Source organism: Eptatretus burgeri, chromosome 4 (assembly GCF_056783735.1).
Source record: "Eptatretus burgeri isolate ZD-2024b chromosome 4, Ebu_testis_v1, whole genome shotgun sequence".
In the NCBI taxonomy this organism is placed as follows: Eukaryota; Metazoa; Chordata; class Myxini; order Myxiniformes; family Myxinidae; genus Eptatretus; species Eptatretus burgeri.
In genome coordinates this window covers 19,514,232-19,527,309 of record NC_140964.1, presented here as the reverse complement: position 1 = coordinate 19,527,309, position 13,078 = coordinate 19,514,232, and the positions used below count along the sequence as shown (strand labels likewise).

Below are 13,078 nucleotides of genomic sequence, written 5' to 3'. Positions count from 1 at the left end.
CTGGACGGTGCTGCCAGAACTCACTGAGGCGCTACTGCTGCTGTCCTCTGCACCTCGTGACATACCAGACGATGCAATGCGCATCATCGAGAGGTTCGTGATCCTGTTGTATAATCGAACCAGCAAATGCACAGACATTGACAAGGCCAGGAGGAAACTCTTCGCAAAGAAGAACAATGTGCAGCTCATCCCTCCAACGAAGGCAGCTCTGGAGGAACATGTCAAGAGGGCAGTGTATCAAGGTGGACATGTGTGGTGTCAGATACTGCTGCCAGCACCAGAGCTCCCTCCACCAACCAACTGGGGTTGGTCAAGGACTGGAGAAGGACAGTACACACCTTACTGGACCAGGCTAACTGAGGCAGCTCACAGCTGCATTGAGCTGGTTTCTTGCAAGTTCGAGAAAGGGTGTGTGAGGCGCTGCAAGTGCAAAAAGGCTGCCCTTCAGTGCACAGCCCTCTGTGTGTGTGAAGGGGACTGCACATGACGATGAGTCAACAACATACATGGACTTGTGGCAATGCCGAACTTGTTAACATGACACTGTTTATGTACACGTATCTTCAGTACCAGTATATTCCTAGCCTCAGATACCAGTACACCTCGCCTCAAATACTAGACCATGTTGCATGTGTCAGTATTATACCTAAGACATTTACAGAACTAAGACATTCTTTTCAAAGTATTGTGTTGAATCCAATATTTGCCAAGATATAACTTTTCCAAATAAAATTATATAACAGACTGTGATCGATAATATTAAGTTGAGAATGGTACCATTGGATTCCTTGCCCCCAACAACATACATTTAGATACCAGAATCAAGTCAATAGCTGCATTACGTCCAGAGATAATAGCAAATGTAGATTTCAAGTGGCGGCCATTTTGAAATCCAATATGGCGGACATGAATAGAGAATTTCAAGTGGCCCAATATCTGAAAATGTTCGCAACATATTCATGTACATTTTCCCAAATTTGGTGCTTGTATCACAAAATGCACAACAGGTTTGCTATGCTGCTACACTAAAGAGATCATTTATGAAGATCAGGAATGGGATTGGGCCCGTAACACTGCCTTACAGCACTCCAGCCTTGACAGGGAGAGGAGATGAAGGGATTCTGTTGAGAGCCACACGTTGGCTTCGAGAGAGGAGAGGAAGTCAGTAAGCCATGTGGAGTTGGCCGTGGATGTCTTTGAAATCTTTATTTTATTTCAGTTTAATTATATACTTCAACACAAGAACACAAATCGCCTTTTTGGAACTTTCAAACCCCTTCATTTTAGCAGTACCTGGACAATATTGCAGCATTTTACATCGTCACGACCAATCAAAGTTGCTGCTTGCAGACCCCACCCATGTCCTTGATTCAAAAGACTGCACGTGGTAATGTGTTGTATGCACTCTCTGGTTGAGTTCGTAATTATCTATTTTCATAAGCAGTTTTATTGTGAACAATCAAAACATTTTACGAGCACAGAACAAACCATTCTAAAGTTGATTGCAAAATATAATCTATTCAAGCTTCGATTGTTCATTTTGTTAACATTTCTTCATTATTCGTTGATCACACTTTATCACAAGACATTGTATCGCTCTTTCCAATGCATGTTGCTATGACTACAATCATGACACCAGTGACGATGTTCGATGGTCATACCTCGATTGTTCCCGGATTGCTCCAACAAACAATCCAACAAAGTTCACTGATCTCCCAATCCTTGCCGTGCGACTCCACTTCCAGCAACACCACATTGGCCCTCCAAAATGGGCCACTCTCAACTGAAGATGTCTTGTGATAAAATGTGATCTTGTGATAAAGATGTAAAAACAAGTGTGACTTTTTAAAATCACATTTGATTGTCCTTTCCACTGCACCAAGCAAGTGTAGTTTATTCTAAATTAGATTCTTCCTTTTGCTGAATACCACCTTATTCTTCAATCATCCTACTTCTTTTCAAGAACTAAAATTATCGTGGCTAATTCTCCTTGACACTTGCTTCGTTATGAATGAGTGATTCAAAATGAAAGGATATTTTTCTTTGTTATTACCCTTTAAAAGACATGTGGTGTAATGGTGAGAGCGTCCCCTCCGAGTCTGGGAGGTCTCGGCTCGGTGGCTCAAACCCCGGCCGAGTCAAACCAAAGACTTTTAAAAATGGCACATGCTGCTTCCTTGCTTGACGGTGAGCATTTAAAAAGGATAGAGCATGGACAATCTCCATCTGTTGGCATCCACTGGGAGGAGGAAATACCTCGCTGAGTGCGGTGAGAAAAGCGGCACCATTGTTGTGACGTCGCTGGTATCCAGAGTATCCCGGGAAGTGACGGCACTTCCCCCAAACTCAGTGGTGTGTTAAGTGTTTGTCTCATCGGTATGTCCATGTGTGTGTGTTTGAGTGGCAGCTCCATTACGATCCTGAGACCATGTATTTAAAGAAAACAAAAACGTTTTTACAAGTTTCATCCAAATGCTTTTCATTTATCTGGTATATTTGGGGACTTTTTTGGTTAACCAATCCAACAAAAGATTTCAGCCCCCAACTCAGATTGGTTTGGGTATTAAATAGCCCCCTAATAAATTAATTTTTGTTTTTTTGTTTGTTTTTTTCCCCATGTTTTTGCACTCGTGAATCACGTGCATGTTTTATTGATATTTTGGGAGACTTGTATCTTACCATTGGACTCATAAATCAAACAAACTTTCAACCCTGGGTCATGTTGACAGAAACGTTCAGGGTGTGCAATCAGACTCTTTAACTTTTGCTATTGTACTAAAATATGCAATTTGGTGTCTGCCTGCATTTTTGGCCATGATACATTTGGTTATTACTTATCCAATCTCAACCAAACTTGACTGGCTAACTAAGGGTCACACGACAGAGGTTGCAGTGACTTCATTTGCCCGCCCTCTCCAAGGGGGTTTTCCACCTTGGGCAAAATCCTCGTTGCGATGTATATCCGTGCTCAGATAGCTAATCGTGGGGTTTGTCCAAGGCCACTTCTGATTACAAGATCGATAACATCATGATTGATGATTACATAATATTAATGTTATTACAAAACTAATAATACTAATATTACCCCCTCCCCCTCTCATAAATCACCATCCCCCTCTTCAAGGGATTTTTTCCTCCTTGGACAAACGCCGTGTTAACGTGTATAAATAGCTTATTGTGGTGTTTCGTGAGACACCCCTTCCGGAAGTAAAAATATGATAAACCACAAACACATATGACAAGTCTGGAGACGGTGATGGTTCACGAGCAATGCACATGGTTCGCCTTTTTTATTTTTTTGACCTTCGAGGGGACGCCACGGGCAAACTGGCGAGAATCGGGAAAAGCGTAAATGATGAAAGTTGTAGTGCTCAAAGAGCACTATTTGCATACCAACTTTCATTCGAAACAGTTGAAAACCCGAGGAGCTCGATGCCCAATTTATTGATTTTTTTGACATTTTCTAAGTTCGTGACCTTGTGACGAAAATGAAGAATCGAGCTCCGTGGGGCTATGCAGGTGCCATTGGGCTAACCAACCACCGAAACCCCTGCCAGATTCGACAAACCCCCTCGGAGAAGATGTAACTTGAAACCGGCTACCCCCTAAAAACACGTTTTTTTTTTTTGTGCGTGGGCTCCGCCCATAATGGGCGCAGCACGCCCATTCTCTGGAAAATTCTCCATGAAATGTTGTATTATAGATTGATCACACACATGTCTAGGTATATCCCGACTAACAGACATTAATCAATTGAATAATTTGTTGTTTGTATGGTGGTGGTCAAAAGATTGATTTGCCAAAAAGAAAATGCAGTCTCTGGAATGTCAGACCACTTGGTCACCACTGGATAGTAAACGACCAATCAGGAGGAAAAGAAAAACAATTCTAATAGTCTTCAACTGAATAATTTCCTTCACCACTCTTTTTTTAATATATTGTTCATGAATGTTCTCAGCAGGTGACTTGACGGTATCGCTCTCGGACTCTGGTTTAGCGACACTGCAGTCACTTGAAGGAATCCAACTCCAGCTGAGCGGTGCCAGCTTACTCGCTCAGAATGTACAAATTGCGGGTCTCGATTCCACTTCCCTCAACAACATCACTCTGCAGGTAATAAATTATTTGTCTTTATTACGTCGCGAGAGAGTGGGGATGAAACGAGGACAGATGCAGAGAGAGCACCATACTGTCAACTTATCAATATGTACCACAGACGTAGCTAATTGTCATTTTATCTCATCAAAATTACCTTGTTAAAATTTGTATGGAAGACTGTTTTAAAGGATGTCTACTGTATCTACTTTTCTTTTCCTCCAACAACAAAGCTATAATCCATTAATTACCACTCTTACCAATATGTGTTTCAATGACTACTATCATGACACCAGTGACTAAATGCAATGGTCATACCCAGATTGATCCCGGATTGCTCCAGCAAACAATCCAACAAAGTTCACTTATCTCACAAGCCATGCCGTGTGACTCCACTTCCGGCAACACCCCATTGGCTCTGCAAGATGGGCCGCCCTCAACTGAAGATACCCAGGGGTCTGTTGGTGTCGTGTTGCCAGCTGTGGGGCTGCAAGCGGGAGACGGTGCTGGTGCTTCTTCTTCCCTTTCTAATGTTGTGCTGCAAGCAGCAGATGGACACGGCATGGTATTCCGCTCTGTTGCGGGTTTGACGACAACCACAGCGACCACAACAGCAGGAGCCAATGATACCGGTGAGTGTTAGTGTGTGGATTGCAACAGCTGCCACAAATAAGGATAAGATGTTAATTTCATTTGATCCACTTTTGTTCGTGTTACTCACGTATGTCGTAGGACATACAGGAGAATCCTATTAATATGGGCACTCATTAAGAGTGGTATCATTCGACCCTGCATGTTTGGTGCTGAATACAGTTCCAATTGTTCTTTCTGTTGTGTTCACTCACCTTTATTACCTTTGCCACCAAAGGTGGACAGAGGTTATGTTTTCACACCTGTTTGTATGTCTGTCTGTCTGTTTATCAGAGGCTCTGTTTATACGTCTTGAAGTTCCGAATCCAATAATTTTTTAACTGATTGGTTCACCATTAAGTGATCGAGTTAAAAACGATATGCAGTGCAGCATGATCTCTCAAAAAGTTGTGGACGGGATATGGCGAAATTTGGTGGATGAGTTGGGTAGGTGATCAGAACAAGCTGATTGGATTTTGGTTAAGGTCTCGATGCTGATCTGGCCGATTGGTGGGCTCCGAAATGTAAACTATTCAGCCTGGTGGAGGTATTCGCTTCACCAAGTGCCTTTCTTGTTCTAAATGGTGTATTTAGCTGGAATCGTGCTTTGCACTGTTTCTGTACTTTGCTTTGTGCCTCATTTATTTATTTATTTTTTCGTTCTTATTGACTTATTTATTTTTGCAGTGTGGTGGTTTTATACGGTACTTTTTGCCTCATCTCTTCTCACCCTGATTTATTTTTGGGTTTTCTTTTTTTTTTCAGCTTCCCAGGGTATTCCCCAAATACTCTCTCCCCAAGCAATAACATCAGCATCAGGAAATCAACACGAGATCACACTTACCATCGTGAATCCCAGCTCCTGCAGCTCCCCACAAAGTGTCACTCTCACCATTTCAGGCAAGTTTAACTCGTTACATTTGATTTTTGAGCCCTGAACGCCTTTTTTTGAACGATCTCACTGTTTGACTCTGTGCTTGTCTTTCCATAACCTTTTTCAGATCGGATGGATTAATGTTGTGAAACTGTGATGTGCAATGGGAATTGTTTGAATTCCAAGTTTTCAATTGCATCTCGGAATATGAAGTATTGTAGCACTGCACTTTTGTCCTTTTTATCCAACCAAGGTAAATAAGGTGGAGGTCAATTGGCCCAACTGTCTCACTTTTCCATGCAACGCTCACCGACTCCTTGTGGTGCCAGCTGTTAAGCTAATACCAGGTTGGAAACTTGGCTTGGGTATGAGCAAACATTGACTTGGTTTCTTTTTCATTGTTTAACTCTTTGTGTATCTTTAATGGTACATTTGAAATGCAGATGGGACAATTGGTTTCACATCATTGACTTTGCCACCTGCTGGAACTTCACCAGTTTGAGAGCAATCTTGGTGGAATAAAATTCATCCCAGTAAGGGGTCAAATCCATGATCAGACAGTTTGAGGTGAGCATGGAACGTACCGAGTTATTCTCCGAAAAGGAGATGTCAATCCAATGTTTATTTTATCCATCATCCTTAACAGGAGTTTTTAACTTTGAGAGTAGAAAGAAAGAACAGAGAAGATAGTAAAAACATGAGATGAAACAAAGCATGAAATGACAATGGATACCGAAAAGCAAAGCGAAAGGAAGGATGAAAACAGGACGGGTCTGAGTATGGACTTGGTTTCGATATTTGGTGAAATAGTTGTTTGTCTGTCAACGTTTGTTAATCTGCAGGTTCACGTATTTGTGAGGGCAAATATCAAAGGAATCTTTTTGACGAATTCTGAGGCATAACACAAAGTTGTTTTCTCTGAATAATTCAATGATTGCATCAATCAAATGTTCAACAAACCCATGTGTTTTGTGTAAAAATATATAAATTTGGGGGGGGGTGGTGTTGTGGGGCCAAGGGGGTTATGCAGTTCGTATCATTTGCCACTTTACTTGATCCTTAGGACAACAGGACCTGCTGCACAACCAAGTGGAAGAAACTGACACCACGGACACAAGTAAGTTGTTACGGACTTTGTGTTCTTAGTTGTAAGGATATGCTTTTGGAACCATCAATGGAGAGTGGAATCAACAGATTTTGCTTACATGCCAGCGAAGCACCTTTTTGCTGCCCTTCCATTATATTATTCCCAAAACTATTTGGTTTTGCTTTGTAAACCTTTTCTTTTTCCTTTTTTTTTTTCCTCCACATTTGTTCCAGAAACTTTCTCACTTTATTCTTAAGTTTAGCATTAATCTTCGATGTATGCTATGGTTTGTTTCATTTTCCTCACTGTTAGTCATGCTCGAACTTGTGAAAACTGCCAACAGTTCACAAATCATTTTTTTAAATTCCCATGACATGCAAAGTTGTCTTGCTTCTTTTCAAGGGTTATTGATGTGCATTCACCCCGAAAACAGCCCCAAACATGCAAACGTCAGTTGTAGTTTGTGGTTTCCTTTCAGTTGACTTTGTTTGATTGTGAACTTGTAAAGACGAATGGTCGTTGACATGAATTTTGATAATAAAAAACGTATTAAAAAAAATGAATGATTATTCTTCAGTTTGATAGGTGACAAGAACAAGAACAAAAAATGTGAATTTTTTTGTCAACCTTTGTCTCATAGATTTGTTAACATTCCTTTCAAAGACTTTGTTACCTCCGCCACTGAAGGTGGACGAAGGTTGTTTTGTTCCCCCTGTCTGTCGGTCTGTGAGCACGATATCTCAAAAGTTATGGACGGATTCAAAGGAAACTTGGTGGGCAGGTTGGGGGTGTGAAAAGGACAACTCGATTCGATTTTGGTGAAGATCCAGATTCAGATGCGAGAATTTTTTCTTAGTGAAGTGAATCTTCACTTTTTTGAAAGCAATTCTTCACCATTGAGAGGTGGGGCCAAAAGCGATATATTGCACGATATCTCAAAAAGTTGTGGACGAATTGTGACAAAACTTGGTGGATGAGTTTGTCGGTGACAAGATCAAACTGATTAGATTTTGGTTCGGGTCCGGATTCAGATCTGACCCACCAGTGGAATACACTGTTTAGCCTGGCAGAGATATGCACTCCACCAAGTGCTGTTCTACTTTTATAGTTTTAATACTGTTTACAATAATTACCTTGGGGTTATCAGAACTCACATTGGATACTCCAACAAATTGGGAAACATTCAAAACCTGAACCAGCTTGGAGGAGATTTACAACCATCATGAAATATTGTATTGAAATGTCATTGAATCATAGGACTTTGAAGTAAAAATCATTACATATTGTGTGTCGGCACCTCTGGATGGAATGCCAACAACTTTGAGTTGAATGTCAATAAAGAGGGTTGTGTAAATGACTTTGTAACGAACGGATGGTGAAAGCACACAGTGTTCACTTGGCAGCTCAAACTGACTTCACCAAATGTATCATTATCAAGCAAGTTCTCTGGACTTTGCTGCAGTTTATGAATTCCTGTAATAGGCTCATAGAAGACTGAAGACCAGAGCGAAGGAAGCAAGGTGAAAAAAAAAAAATATATATATATATATATATATATATATATATATATATATATATATATACATATATATACATACATATATATATATATATATATATATATATATATATATATATATACATATATATACATACATACATACATACATACATACATACATACATACATACATACATACATACATACATACATATACACATTTATATTCATATACATATAGAAACATAAATATCTATATAAATCATAAATATCGATATAGAAACATAAATATCTATATAAATATATATAGATACATATATGTATGTATATATATTATATATTTATAAATTTATATATATATATATATATATATATATATATATATATTATATATTTATAAATTTATATATATATATATATATATATATATATATATAGTCAACCCCCGCTTTATCGCGGTTCACCTATCGCGCCCCCGGTTCATCGCGGGTTTTCCCTTGGAACGTAACTAATTTTTTTCTGCGGATTCCCCTGGTACATCGCGGTAATAATATATCAACTATTTAAGCAATAAATTATAACGCGTGGTGCTCGACCAGTCACACAACGCACGAGACAAAGTTTCGCTTGTGAACTTCGAATATTTTCTCCGTTTTTTTTTCTCCAAGCCGCACGATGCCACCCAAACGCCCTGCACCTTCTAAGGCTTCTGGCAAGAAACCGAAGCGCCAGAGGAAGGTCCTGGGACGCTCCAGGAGAAGGTTAAGGTGCTCAATTTTCCTTCGGGAAGGAAAAAGGTTTGCCGCCATTGGACGAGCACTGCTCATAACCAGCACCTCAAAACCAACCAGACCAGACGAGTCGATCTCCGGCACCTCAAACCCAATCACTGCCGAACCGACCAGACGAGTCGATCTCAGGCACCTCAAACCTGATCACTCCCAAACCGACCAGACCAGACGAGTCGATTTTTTTGGGGGAGGCGTCCATTCATCACGGATTTTCACTTCGCGCGGGGAGGTTTGGAACGTAACCCCTGCGAGAAACGGGGATTACTGAATGTGTATATATATATATATATATATATATATATATATATATATATATATATATATATATATATATATATATATATATATATATATATATATATATGGCCACGTGAGGAGGAGAAATGTAAGCGACATTTTTTAATGATATGATATGATGATGATATGCTCGGATGATAGGGTAAGGGTTAAAATAGTGCTATATGGCATGAACTCCAAATGGCCGATGTGTCCCTAACATCACTCCTCCTCGCGGCGCCTCGTATATGTATGTATGTATGTGTGTGTATATATGTATATATATATATATATATATATATATATATATATATATATATATATATATATATATATATATATATATATATATATATATATATATATATTGTTACGAATTTGGAATTCGATTGCACACAACATACAGGTTCCTTTAGTCAACTCTGTCGATAAGTGCTTGTTCCCGAGATAGCTCACCTTCCATTGTTTAAGTGTTCAGGAATCGATTGGATGCGCTGTGGATCGATTTAATAGTTCGGGAACGAACAATGGAGATATCCCTCCCCCTCTTCTGCGAAGAGCAAGAAGAACCCTGCCGTCCCGTGTCTCATGATGTCAACAACTCCCTCCCACCCGTGGCTGAGCGGGGGATGGAGCACGAGGGCATGAGTCGCGCCGGGAAGGGCGGGAGAAGGATAAGAGGAGATCTTTTCCAGCGGGGAGTTGAGTAGTAAGCTTTTTGCTTCGGCAGAGAGTAGTCGTTCAGCAGACCTTCAGGTCCTGTTTGGCTTGGGTTAGGGTTGAGGCCTTCAGAAGATTTTTGCTTTGGCTCGCTCAGTGATCTTCGGCAGCGGCCTGGCTCGGGAGGAAGCTTTTTGGAGGCTTTTTGCTTTGATGGTTCCGTGAGCTTCGGCTTCTGCTTGGCTCGGGAAGCTTTTTGCTTCAAGCTGCCCTGTTTGGAAGAAAGTTAAGCCGGTCGCTCGGCTCGAGGTGCGAGTGGTGGCTTCTTCTTTTTGGTTCGTGGAGCTCTTTGTTCTCCATTTTGGTTTCCGGCTTGGTGCGACTCATCGACCTCTTCTTTGAGGTGGTTCCTCGGGGAAGCGATGCATTGACGGGAAGGATCGGCGCCTCGTCGCACCAGCACGTGTTGAGCAGCTCGGGAGGATTCGCGGGAGCTCGGGAAGGATCGCGGCTCACGGCGATTGGATCCAGCTCGCTCTCGCTGGAGCCTGGGTCCGAACAACTTCAAGACCACACGAGGTGGAGAGGTTCGAGATAAGCTCTGGGTTTCAGCTCACCTGTCCTCCGAGCTGGAGCTCGTTATTAAAGGCCTCTGCCACCATTTCTTGGGTGTGTGTGTGTGCAGACGTGTGTCCCTGGGCCCATCTAATAAGTAGGAAATTGTAAAGTGCTTTGTGTGCTCTAAATGTTTGCATCGCATTTCTTAGTCAGTATAGTTCTGCTCTTGCGTGCTTCCCTAGTTGCCCATTATTTTTAATAAATACCCCAATTGTTAAATGTTTTCAGCTCGTCGCGTCGATTCTTTCATTGACTGAGCATTTCGCGTGTTGGGAGTTAGAATGCCGTTGGTTTGCCGTAATAGGGGGACATTTGGACCGACGATTTTCGGCGATTTAAGCCGCTCGGAATCGTGCACGGGAGAGGCTCGCCTCGGCGGTTTGTTCCGTCCGAGATCTGTCGAGGGTGGAATACCCCGGTAGTTGGATCACGTGGGTATTTAGGTACATTGAAGATTGGCAATCGACCCTACCCCACGTGATCTGCCTATTGGGGTATTTCGGTTCTTGTACAAGGACCCGTTGCTCAGAGTTATCTGGGCGGCGATCTATATTCCGGGCGATCGGTCGGGCCGACTCGACTTGCGGCTCCGTTCAGAGCGGTCAGTTGGCGGCCGACCCCCGGCCCGTAACATTTTGTGTTCAGGAGTGCGATTTGGCCCCCTCCGCCTCCGTAGCAAAATTCACGGAGTCGGATCAGGGGTATACGGAGCAAACCACCCCCCCCCCCCGTGTCCCCAAATTACGAGCGTTATAAATTTTATTCCCAGCACGCAAAATGTTCAGCCATGGCGAGTTGAGCCAGGTGGGTAGTGAGGTGGATGTCGAGTTAATGGAACCAGAGGCCCAGGACGAGTTCACCGTGCAGGACTCGGTTATGCAGGTTGAACTTTCCCCGCAAATAAATGAAGAGCCCGAAATGGGCGCGGCGGCGGCCGCAGTGTATGACACCCCTCCCCCTCCCCTCCTCCGTTAAAATCCCTCCTCGCTCCCCAGCGAAACCGCGACCGACGATGGCGGATCGGTCCGGCTCGAGCCATCGGCCATCGCACAAATGGTGGAGATGATCACACAAGAAATGAAAAAAAATGCGCGCGATTTGATGGATTGTATGGATGCGCACACGAAGGCATTCAGGAGCGATATGCAAAGCCTGTAGGCGGGCATAATGGAATTTCGTGCAACGAAACGCGGACGACGGAGCTTAAAATGGCGGCGCCACGTGTTGGAGCGAACGAGCTGAGAGGGAGTGCAACAGCTGTGCCCCCCTCGATGGAAGCGGGGGAGGACAAAATAATTTGGGAGACCTGTTGGGCGAGACTCGTGCAGGTGACTGAGAGAGTGACGGTGACAGAGAGAGAAAAATTAAATGGGGTGACTGAGACGTTTATGAGACACGTAGAGATGAGGGAAATAATAAAGAAGACAACGGAAATAAAAACACCAGAGACGCGGGAGATAGAAACGGTAGAGGAGAAACTACACGATAAAGATGGGGTGAAAGAGGAGCACACACACATGGAGTTAGCGAGGGACGATGAAGGGGAGCTCGGGACCCGGTGCAAGCAGCCGGATAGCCTCCTTATGGAACGAGGGGAGGGAATATTCCCCCTTGAAGCAGATCTCGACCAGGTGGGTCCGGTCGAGCTTTGCGAGTTAGAGGGGGCGGGTGCTGTTGACAGGTACACATGGAGCTTGGGGGGTGTGAAGGCCCCGGGACCCCTTGTGGTAGAGCGAAACCCCAGCGTGGTCGTCCCGGTGTGTGTGGTTACGAGTGTGGCGAAATGAGTGCTGGAAAGCACGCATTGTGTGAGTGAAACCCCGTGTGCAAGTGTTATGGTGTGTGTCAGCGATTCCCCCCTCTGTGAGTGAAACCCCGTGTATGGAAGGAGCACCGTGTGAGTGGAACCACGTGTGCGAGGGAAATGGCATGGGTGAGAGAGACAGCGTGTGTGAGGTCGCTGTATGTGAGGGAGATGGCGGTTGGCATGCACGAACATGCAACTGCATGTCCCGGTGTGAATGTCATGTCGAGGTGTGCGAGCGTCGTGACATGTGGGAGTTTGTGCACGAGAGTGCGACGGAGACGGTGCCTGGCGGTGGACAAAGGCTGAGCAGCGGCCGTAGCTGTTTTGGGGACCGTGCCGGGTTTTCACGGCAGCGCCCGCGGGGTCCGTGCTGTGCTACGCACGAGGCCGCCACGTGCGCACCTGCGGGAGTGAAGCCCCGGTCCGAAAACGCACGCGGTGGATTAGCCAATCCCGCGGACGGACAGAAGGTAGGCTGGATCATGGATTTGGACCGGATGGGTTCTCCAAGCGGGCATGTGTGTGAAACAACAGATATCCTGCACACAGACAAACAAACAGATAGAAAGGGATGAAAACATAACGTCCTTCACCTTCGATGGTGGAGGTAATTCAAAAAAGTCAGTCGAGGCTGGCCAAAACCTTTTCTACCATTTTGTGTCCAAAAAAGGGTCATTGTCCAGTTAGTATGAGGGGGTCCATCTTGGGTGAAAATATGTCATTGTCTTCAATGGGTTAA

At 43.5% G+C, this 13,078-nt stretch overlaps 1 protein-coding gene across 6 annotated transcripts in view; it reads left to right on the top strand.

Moving 5' to 3' along the window:
* ZNF236 (zinc finger protein 236) overlaps positions 1 to 13,078 on the top strand; it is a 229,328-nt gene that overhangs the window by 182,221 nt on the left and 34,029 nt on the right. For 5 of the 6 annotated variants that reach the window (XM_085877114.1, XM_085877115.1, XM_085877112.1 and 2 more), the window contains 4 exons: positions 3,959 to 4,113; positions 4,418 to 4,727; positions 5,491 to 5,625; positions 6,663 to 6,716. In XM_085877114.1, coding sequence (XP_085733240.1) covers positions 3,959 to 4,113; positions 4,418 to 4,727; positions 5,491 to 5,625; positions 6,663 to 6,716 — 654 coding nt within the window. The remainder of the gene's footprint in view (positions 1 to 3,958; positions 4,114 to 4,417; positions 4,728 to 5,490; positions 5,626 to 6,662; positions 6,717 to 13,078) is intronic. The other variant, XM_085877113.1, reaches the window with a different exon arrangement.